The sequence below is a fragment of the Atractosteus spatula genome, chromosome 14 (genome assembly GCF_055471065.1).
Source record: "Atractosteus spatula isolate fAtrSpa1 chromosome 14, fAtrSpa1.hap1, whole genome shotgun sequence".
NCBI classification, from domain to species: Eukaryota; Metazoa; Chordata; class Actinopteri; order Semionotiformes; family Lepisosteidae; genus Atractosteus; species Atractosteus spatula.
The window spans coordinates 28,295,568-28,306,520 of NC_142719.1; the positions used below are offsets into that span (position 1 = coordinate 28,295,568).

General features: G+C 37.9%; 1 protein-coding gene across 1 annotated transcript; it reads left to right on the forward strand.

Annotated features, from left to right (window-relative positions):
- The first annotated feature begins 2,710 nt into the window (after window positions 1-2,710).
- On the forward strand, window positions 2,711-10,084 carry LOC148821023 (leukocyte cell-derived chemotaxin-2). The gene is made up of 6 exons (XM_088932448.1): window positions 2,711-2,817; window positions 3,162-3,227; window positions 4,881-5,054; window positions 5,587-5,680; window positions 7,372-7,517; window positions 8,754-10,084. Exons 2-6 carry the CDS (start codon window positions 3,185-3,187, stop codon window positions 8,918-8,920), a joined length of 624 nt encoding a protein of 207 aa, XP_088788574.1. The 5' UTR covers window positions 2,711-2,817; window positions 3,162-3,184; the 3' UTR covers window positions 8,921-10,084.
- The last annotated feature ends 869 nt before the right edge of the window (window positions 10,085-10,953 follow it).

The window sequence follows — 10,953 nt, forward strand, 5'->3', positions numbered from 1 at the left end:
CCCTGCAAAGATATTTGATTATCAAAGCTAAAGGCTCAAATCACTCTAACGCTCTGTGCTTCTTGAACTTTCTTCCACATTAAAATTCAGTTTCTGCAGCATTAACAATGTCACTGTGGATATCCTATTGAAGATCCTTGGTTTTTTAAACTAGAACGCTTGTCAGGCTTCCTGGTTTTATCTTTGAAAACTACCTGAAAATGAATGACATTTTTATTCAAAGCTGCATTCACTGTAATTATTAGATCTCTGTACCACATAATTTTGATTTTGCTGCTACTCTTGTTAAAATTAAATTAAGGGATTTATACTGCAGACATCCTATAACATTGTGCATTCCACGCTCGACCCTGTATCATGAGACAGAAGAGAAACACATCAGCACATTTATCACCACATTTAATTTTTCTGTCAAGATATGTCTGAACAGTGCATAATGCATGAGAGTTCAGAGGTTCAGAGATTGTGCTGGCATGTTTCACATGCTGATGAAAGAGATGAGACCTGTTTGGGAAGAGAAATTCACAGAGATATATCGGCAATGGACACAGACCCAGTCCTTAGTGGTGCAAAGAGTCAGGGATCTGGTGCCCAGGCCTGGAGAGCCGAGGGGTTTTCTTTTTCAAGCCCTTGCTCAATTAAATTAATCTAATTATAGTTTGAAATGAATATTCCCTTGTGAAGGAGTGAGAGATGGCTTTAAGAGAAAGCCACCTATAAGGGAGAGAAAATAAGGTAACATAAGATACACCTGGCCTAACTGAAAAATTGGCATCCAGAGGGAGTGAGATTATACATGAGGGAAAAGAAGAGATAGAATATGTTCTGTGTGGAACTGGCCACTAATTAAGAGCTGTATTTGGGCTGGAAGAAAGGAGAGTGGGAGATCCAGATGATGATGAAGATGATGGTGGTGGCAGAAAATGCTTGCCCAACAGACCCAAAGGTGAGGCAGAAAGAGCTGCCTGCAATTCTAGGTCATAGTAATTTGTTTGCAGGCTCAGGAGGGTTGGAGTGCAGTACCTAGGTGTAGCTCAACCAGGGTTGAAACAAGGTATTGGCACCTGTATGAGTAATGCATTGCAAGGTAGCAGTCCATCTTCTCCCCATAACTAAGAAGGGGGTGTAGATAGAACAGCTGAAGTTTTGAATACTGCAGATATTATTGGCTGGCAGGTGTGCAATCTCAGAAAGTGTGAGAGTGAACAACAAACTGGCTGCTGCTTTGTCAGGGGTACAAGTGGTGATTAATGAAGACAGAGAGACATCCCTGGCCAAACAGGATCAGCCAGTGTAGAGAGGAATGACAAGAGTGAATGATTGTTTGTGAACAGCATACCAAGGAAAAAGAGGTAAAAAGTTGACAGAGCAGAGCAGATTGAGTAGCAGATTAGTGATCAAGGAACTGAAGAACTATGATTGCATGACATGGAGTGGCTTAGATAGAATACTCTAATGCCTAATTAGATGAGTAATCAATTAGTGGTATTGAGATAAAGATCTGAGTGAGTGAAACCACCAGGAAAAGAATGATGAAACACAAGACCATGTTGACATCTGAGAGGGTTAAGGGGAACAGGTTTAGGGTGCCAATCTGTTCACATATTCCTCCTCATGTGCATGTTGGTTATCTCACAATCCTTGCAAAAACAAGCAGCACAGGTGAAACTGTCTACATTAAATTGCTTCTCCCTATCAGGTCACCATGAAGAAGAAATTTGGGTGCCAAATTTCATTACTCTGCCATGCAGGAAACTCTGACTCCTTGATGCTATAAGCTTAGACTCAAGGGCAAGTTTTCTAAATCTTCTTAAACATGCAGGACTGAAGTTCTCCAGTACTAGGGATACCACATTCAAAACAAAATAAAACATTATTCACAAGCAGCCTATCACTTTACTTAAAATGAATAATTGTACATCATACATTTTAAGTCACTTTTTTGTCTGTTTTAAATATTTTTTCTCTAATTAACACAACAGACATGTGCTGACCCTTATGTAGTCTTTGAACATTAACAGATAAATAAAAATTTGCATCTTGTGTACAACATTTACATAGAGTGTTTTGTGTGTCTGTTTTGTGGGTGTTCTTGCATGTTGTTGGTACAGATAACAACAGTGCATTTTCAAGTGCTTTCGATGATTCATCAATGATCTGTGGACAAGAAAAGAAAACAAGTAATTTTCCCCCACAGTGTATCATCATATCAAGCCTGTAATTAATAAAAATGTTTCCAAATTATAATATGGACAAGTGCACAAAATGTGCAAGGCTGAAAAATGCCAGTGTTTTGGATTGTTTAGTCCAATTGTTGGACACATCTGTACAAGATATGAAAAGATACCAGGAACAGTCCCTGTTCTATACAGTGTGTCTCATACGGTATAGTGTTATGTTGTCTGTGATGGAATATGACCGTAAACAAGATTCATAAAAGAAAAGTTTAAAGCCATACTAGATCCTGTACTAAGTAAATATAAACAAATTACTTTGGAAATTCACAAATACTGGAGCACAGTAAAAACTAAAAAATGCACTGTGCCCAGTTATATTTTTAAACACAAGGCACTTTACTTTGCTATTGAATTATGTCTGAAACACACTGTTTGTCCCCATTATTTAAAAATAACTCACAGTTGAAGGAACAGCCTACACTGTGAGACATGGGCCCAAGTATATGTATTTTATTGCCAATCTAAATGTTGACACACAGAAGAATATCCTACTGCCAGCACTTCATTTGTGACTTGAGCAGTGATTAAACAGCAGTCTCTTTGTGCCACCCTGAGAGTGCAGTTAGAATCGAATGGATTGGTAAGAGATACCGCTACATTGGTCTTTTTCTTCTTTTGATCTGTAATTTGAACTTGATCATATTTATTGCTTGAGATATATAATTATAAAGGCTTTCCTTGCACCATGTTTGTTCTGGTTTGCGTGTTTTTAGATCTTTAATGCTAAATTTAATGATCTAGAGAAGGCTACGTACAGTACATGCCCATTCATTGCAAACTATTTTTAAGAATGCCTGTTTTGTAAGGAAGTGTTATGTAAAACCATGTAAAGTGTTAAAGTGTAGGGAAGTGTGAAGAAGGGAAAAGCAAATGTTAAAGGTGGTAATTGAAGAAAACTTGTTTTGTTCTGTTTTTCTGTTTAAGCATCCAATAAAGAAAAGGGGAGAATGTCAGTAAAGACACCTTTTACCTCAGTGGTTCTTGCATGTTGTAAGTAAAGTTTCAAAGTATGTAAAAAAACACACTATATGAACTGTTACTTAACTTTATTTTTATGCACACCAATAATTTCAGGGGTCTGGGATAATAAAACAACAAAAAACATATTACCAAAGAAACAACTCTGATAAACCATGTATTTACATCACAGTAAATCAATACAATATTAAAGCAAATGTGTAAATTATGTGCTTAACATGATTCACAGGTGGTGAAGACTATTTATTATTTTTGTTTCGGCATAGATCACTTGCATATCGCTAAACTTTGTCACCATTTCACAAGGTTCAGAAAATAATATTGATGAGTTCCAGAGAGAATGCTGTACCATCATATAGACCTCACTGTCATCATCAAAGTCCATCTTTGAGCTGAACAGATAAAAATCGACTGGTACAGGATCTGAACTGTAATATCAAGGTCCTCAGTGTTCTACACTCTAGATCTTACTGTGTGTACAGCAGGTCCATGTTGCCTTGTTGCTTTTGTCTTTTGTCTCTAAGAGTTGCCCTGCTTTTTAGCCATATGGGTGATAGAAGTTTGCTATGGTCATGGCTTCAGTGATGACATGACTTCAGAACTAACTAACATCATGTTGTTATGAGTGCATAAAAAACCTTGTGAAGTTGTGGCATTAAGAGAGGAGGTAGGCAAAGGGACTGTGCTGAAATGTTTTACCCAGCAGTTAAACATATTTGATGAATAATTTACAAATTCACTAAACAAACTCTTCTGTGTGTATATACTGTACAATGAGACAAACAGAAGCTGTGGACTAAATCGCTGAGCTCTGAGAGAGAGAGAGATCACTGTGATATGTGAAACATTTGAGGCTTAATTAAATTTTGCCAGGAACATTCAAATGAATTGTCACTGGCCCAGAAAACATACACTTGTATATTCTTTATTTCAAACATTTGTTTTGCATTGTCATAATAATGCAACTGTAAAGTATGTGTTTAAGTATGGTAACAGCCTATCCCAGGCTGGTACAGGAGAACAGCAGTTCTTCTCAATTTTCTTTAACTTTTATAACTGCAATAGGAAGCTTCTGGAGCAATATTCGCCTAAATAAAACCTCTGACACTGCCATAACAGAAGAATATTCCTATATTATATCTGTCAGGAGGGAGATAGAAGATCAGGATGCTTACTCCATTTTATTTCACTTATATTTCCTGATAAGCAGAGTGAGGTAACCTGCTAACATCAATTGGTTAGAATGTTTTTCTTTGCTAAAAGCTGCCACAAAAGTGTGCTTGGCATCCAGGGATACTGTCATTACAATTGTCCTCTAGTGAGAACTAACTCATTTCAATTAAGGTTACAGGCATTAATTTACAGGGGCTGCTAAGTGCAATGGCAATTAATTACCTGTCAGTGAAGGTGACTATAACTGTACGTAACCACCACTCTGGCTGCTGTTGCAAAATATAATTACCCATATAGAGGGAAATGGACCACAAAACTGGTATTCAATGTCGTGATTTTGATTTTGAACTCCATTAATATTTTGAAATCCAAACCATGCATAGTTACAGAGATTATTATTACTAGTAGTAGAATTGATATCCAGATGCATTAACTGTATTAATACTACTGTACAGTACATTTGCCCTTACTCATTATTCGTCTTTGTTATAGGGCTCTTGTTGTGTCATGGTCTTGCCACTCCAAAGAGAGAGGCAAAGAAAGTGAAAAGCGATGTTGCCTGTAGCAGAATTGGAGGCATTTGTCAACGTTCCTCATATGTCTGCGCAGGGAGATACCTAAAGAGCAAGTGCGCAGGCCCTGCAACCCGTCAGTGCTGTCTGCAAGGTACAGTACCAGGCAATCTGACCCACCGGGAGCACTGTCACTGGAAATCGATAGAGCAGCTACACAGCAGCCAAAGAGACAGAAAGCAGTGTGGATGTTAGTAACCTGCCAAGAGCATCTCTTTTTATCACATGTTATGAACACAACATATTATTCAAGCTTAGATCCCCATAATACCTGTCAATAAGAATCTGTGTGTTATTAATGATGCTATAACGGGTTAAAAAAAGGACCCTATCCCCATGACCCTTTGGATTGGTTCAGGCTTTGATCAGGATTATGTTTTTCTTATCAACATCCACTTGGACAACATTAGTTTTAAAGAATCTTCACCTCATATAATGTGGTGAGTCACAGTCTTATAAACCCGCTGGAGAGGAAAGAGGGATTAAAATAGCTTTAGATCTTTTTTTCTTTATAGTTATTAATAATTTCTACAGCACTTACTGTACCTCTGCCATTGTTGAAAACATTGCTCTCTATTGCTTTCTGAGTCAATACAGCTATGGCTTTCTTTGTTTTTACATTTCAGATTCTGGAGCGTGGGATGTTCTATGTTCTGGTCACCATTCGAACAGAGTAAGGGGCTGTGACAAATTTGGCTGTGGACATTTCAATTCTAAAAGGTATCCTACTGGCAGTTATTTATTTCTACTGTGTGTTTCTCTAGAACCAAATCCAGTAGACACGACCTTAAACAGATTTTATACAGAAGGTATTTATGAGTAAAACCATTCTGAGAGGAAAAACAGCAAAGCCACAAGTGGAAGGATATTATTTAACAAGTGCTATTTTTAGAATCCTCTGACACCTCAGGCTTTCTCTAAATAGGTTACTGAAACCTGTTTTTACAGCAAAACCTACGCTAATTTAAAACAAGACAGAACATCAATCGGCAAAAATATACCACCCTTTCAAATGTTCTTGTTTTAAAATGGAGAAGGAAATGCTATCTTTGTTATACACATCCTGGTCAAAATTCCATGAGCCCCCAGTCAAGTGAATCATCTCTCAGTGGCAAGCAATATGTGGTTGACTTTATAAGCATGAAGCACACTTCCATCACCTTCCCTGGCCAGAACAATCCCTACTGTACATCTCAATCCTATTTTAATCAGCCGGAACCAGTGGAACATGCCGTTCAATCCCACACCCCATTTACCTCATCACAGCCCCAGATGAGACGCGGCTCAAGATATTTCAAAACCTACACAGTAACATTCTGTCCAAGGCATTCCTGCTGCTTACAGAGGCCCAGCACAATGGGAGCTAATGTATTGACCAGTGATCAAATGTTGTTCCTAATTGTATTTTAATTGTTATAGATCGTTAAAAACAACATAAAATAAGAGACTTTCATAGGAGAATATACAGTACTGTCACGTTGTGCTGATTTAGTTGCTACTACTGTAGCTTATTGATCCAGAGTTAACAAAATGTTAACAGTTCCCTAACTTCAAAACTATGAGATGCATGTAAATTAAAATGAATACATTCATTTGTTACTGTACTTGAGAATAAATATACTTAAATCTCCAATCTTCTCCAAAAAGAAAAAAACTACAAGGTTTTGTCAATTGCATCCTTTGCTGTTTCATATAACTACTGAAATGTTTCCTTCTAAGATTCCATACTGATTAATTAGTGTTTTTAATGCTACCAACTAATTTAGCTACTCTAAGAGTTTAATGTTTAGCTGGACAAGTTACAAAAGGCCTTTTCCAAACTGATAATTTGTAGTTTTTCCAGTTCTGATAAAAGGTATCTGAGACAATGACAAAAAAATCAACTAAATCTGAAATATTTTATGAGGCAGATGAGAATAGTAAGTCAGAAATGAAATTCCCTCATTAATCTATAAGATGAGAGAGAGATATATCACTTTATTGGCCATACACATTTTCTCATATTAGGAATTTGTCTTTTTTCACATACCTCAACTTGCTCTCCATGGGATACACAGACAGGGCAAGAAGCTTGGGATCAAATCACAGGTCAGCCATATATACAGGAGCCCTGTAGCAGTTGGAGTTAAGGGTCTTGCTCAGGGCCCCAACAGAGTAGGATTCCTCTGCCAGCCGCAGGATACAAACCAGCAACCGTTCAGCCACAGGCGCAGATCCTTAGCCACAGAGCCACTGCACCACCCCAGCTCTGTTCCAAATCTTTTGGGCTAATTCACAGAGATGTAAAACATGTTTTTTTCCCTAAAGAAATGAAATGGGTACTAAATCCATAAAATGCCAAATTGTAAACTTTTGTGTGTGTTTTCTTCTTTTGCCTTTGTTGAATTCAATTCTATATAATTGTACCCTAGGGGCAGTCACGTCCACAAGGCTGTGGACATAGCGTGTGATGATTACACAGTTGTCCGCGCTCCCTTCACAGGCATGTTGAGGGGTCGAGTTCAGCCACACGGGGATTCCAGCACTAATGATGATGGTGTTGAACTCTCAAACTCAGGTGAGATATGATGCCTCAGTGTTCGATTTCATAAGCACCTTATTCCCAAAGGAAAAACTAACCCATCTCAGTCCTGAGGAGTCTGCCCACCTTTCTGCAAATATAATGACGGTGCTAAATGGAACTGATTTAATCTCACAGCATATTCAATTTAAACAAAGTAACAAGATCAAATGATCTTTTTTGATGAAATGATCTTCAGCAGCTAAAAAAATCTTACTGTGCTTGAAACAAATGATGAACTACATATGTGCAAGAATATTACCATTGTCTGATCACGCCAAGCAAAAATTAGTGTAATGTAAACTAGCCAATGTGCAAGAAGATGTTTTGATGAACTCCACATTTTCTGTAACACTTGACCCAGGAAGCTTGAGAAATGTTAATAATCTCACAAAAGGCTAGGAGTGCACAAACATCTGACAGCAACGATGGTAATTAAGATTACATCTGCAATCTCTCATTAGCTTCCATTTCACATATACACACCAACTGGCTGGTTTGCTTTGAAAAACAACCATGCTGCCATTAGCCGTAATGAAGTGAGGAGAAAAAACAGTTCATTAAAGGAAAGATACACTTTAGGTCACACAGCAGCTTATGCTGTTTTTGTAAAGCAAGCAATTTTGGAAAGAAAACAAAGAGTGAAGTTCATATCAGAGAAGAATATTAATAAATGTTTATTAAAATCACAGTAAAATATGTCCTCAGTGCTTCATGGCTTTGGCTAGGACAAGCTATTGATAAGTAAAACCTTTTTAGTGATACTGGGAAATAAACTGAGATGGATTCTGATGTCAGATTCCAGATACTGATAATTGTAGGTAAGTCTATCCAGAGGGTTGATTAATAAGATTTCCTTATAACACGTATAAAGTCAAGAGTTGGCCTGCTCTACAGCAAGCTTTTGGGTTTCTTTTGCTCAGACTTGAACAGATTCTTCATAACAAAACAGGTATAATTTCTTAACACAGATTTTCAGATATATTGGTTTTCAACTGTCTCAAAGAAACCAATAGTTTTGTGTCAAATGTTTTTGTAGGCAAGTCACATAATTTTGCTAAAAGGCAGTATTCTTACAGACATTTTGCCAGGATCATTTTTTCTTTTAATTGTAAAAGAAAGCAGGCATATGTAGTAGTATATACAATATTATAACTAAAAAGGACTGCTTAGAAAATATCTACATATCCGTTGATCAATCCATCTGTCTAATCACCTTTTTATCTTTTAAAGTGCACTGCGTGAAGATTTTCAATATCCGTCCCAGTCGATACACAGGATTCATCTCCAAAGGCGAGAGCCTGGGCTATCTGCTCCCTATGCAGGAAAAGTATTCTGGGATCACCTCTCACCTTCATCTCCAGATGTGTGACAAATCTGATCCTACACCCTACATTTAAAGTGTATCGTGCTTTGAAATAGAAAGTGGGCATGACTCTAGTTTGTTGCCAAAACTTGACCTACAAGGCAATTCCATGAAACTTTAGTGTCCCAAGAGTATTTTCCAATATAAAACAATGAATAATTAATCATATCATTGTAACCGGATCATTACTCCCAGGGACTGTATATCTTGTAGAAGTTCTATTATAACCAGTAGAGGGCAGAACGCATTTTATTAATAGTCGTGGTGGGTAGCTGCGTCAGCATGCGTAGGCTGCAAAGGAACAAGTATAGTCTGTGCATGGCACTGTCTATAACGCAGCACTAGATGGCGACCATCACCAACAAAAACACAAATTATCATTTACAACGCTCTTCAAATGCAGTAGGTTATTTTTAAGACGAAATTGGCTCAGATCAGTCCTGTGTTTATCTCGGAATCTATGCTGTTCATTTTGATTTATAGATACATTTGAGGAAATTCAACAATATTTACAGTTATGCTGACAAAGTAGAACTTTTATCCTAATTTTGAATAGTCTTTTAATTAATCTTTACTGAGGGCTAAATTTTTCAGGGCCATGAACAGTTGTATTGTTCCAGCCAAACTTGGGGGGAACAAATATCTGATTCCTTTTGGCCTGTCTTATAATCATCTTTGAACTCTTTTATTACAATCACATGAGCTATGTACCTATCTGATACAACTCTTGCTTATCATCAATAAGTGTTGCTTTGTCCATTTTCACCGTTGTGCTGCATTTCTCAGATTATGTGGTAGCCAGACTGCTGATCTTTCACATAAATATTTTTCATTCACTATGCATACACTACAAGTTATATGCTTTACAGCTACTTTCATATAAATCAAAGATTATAAGCCAGTTGCAAGGGTCCTGGCCAAAGTGTCTGCAGGCTTTCATTAAATCTTGAAAGTAAATGAACTAAATCATCCAGTGACTGGTACACTTAACAGATTCTCTCAGTTCTTCAAGTACTGCTTTAAAGACACCTAGAAAACCTGCAGACTCACTTGCTCTTCAGGACCACGACTGGATGCCCTGCATTCATATTTTAATTACGTTATAAAGTGAACATGCTTTCATGTTGTTTGTAGCTTTTTTAAATCATAATAGGTACTGCAAATGTTTTAAATGAATTAAATTTAGGATCGATTTCAACCTTGTGTAGAGCTCATTTTCCTTTTCCCCATTTATTATATACTCTTAAGACTCTTGTTCATTACAAATAAGATATAACAAATATACTTTGTTTAATATGCAGTTACTATTGTTTGACTATAAACTATTTTCCAGTATTAGTTTCATATAATTGCAGGATGAACAGAAGCAGTGTATGCCATTTTTCACATATATTAGAGAGTTTTCAGAAGTTTCAGAAAAGAAACTATTTTTCAGCTGTGCAGCCTACTTCTGGTTTGACTGAATGAGTTGAGATGGCTTACAGGCTTGTGAGACCTAGTGAATAACTAGGAATACCTGGGAAAATATAGCTTAGTCTATACTAGGGGGCACCACAAGTGGTGGGCAGGTTGTTCCCTTGCCAGGCTCAATGGGGTTGAAGTGTGCTGCTGAGGAACACGGTTGGCCAGCTGAGCTAGGGCTGACAGGTGACAACACCTGTCGAGAGTTGAACACCTCCCAGGGCCGTGAGGACTCGCTCAGGCTGCTTGTTCCAACTGCTGGCCTCCACTTAACAGGTAATTAGTTCATTAGTCCAGGATATTTAATCCTTGATCAGCTACTGATCCGGTACTCTGTCATTGAGCTACCATCTGGCAAGAGTAGTGTTCACAGCACAACAAACCCACTTTCAAGAAATACACTCAGTCTATCAGCACCCCGTCTACACAGCTGAGCACTGGACCAGTGGCAAAGTGCTGTACCTCTAACTGTTCAGCCATGGTTATTGATGCTCCTGCCCTGCTGTGCCCCAATTGCTGTGCTCGCCTTCAGCCTGGGATTGCTCTCACCTGCCATCACCTGTCTTGTTCAGCTATCTCCGCCTGCCTTTGAAACTCTGATCTGGT

Bases quoted from the DNA above. Each gene is read 5' to 3' on its own strand.
- LOC148821023 (XM_088932448.1), top strand. From the start codon at position 3,185: ATGTCAGTAAAGACACCTTTTACCTCAGTGGTTCTTGCATGTT. The intron at 3,228-4,880 runs GTAAGTAAAGTT...TCTTTGTTATAG, and splicing joins CTCAGTGGTTCTTGCATGTT to GGCTCTTGTTGTGTCATGGT. The intron at 5,681-7,371 runs GTATCCTACTGG...ATTGTACCCTAG, and splicing joins GGACATTTCAATTCTAAAAG to GGGCAGTCACGTCCACAAGG.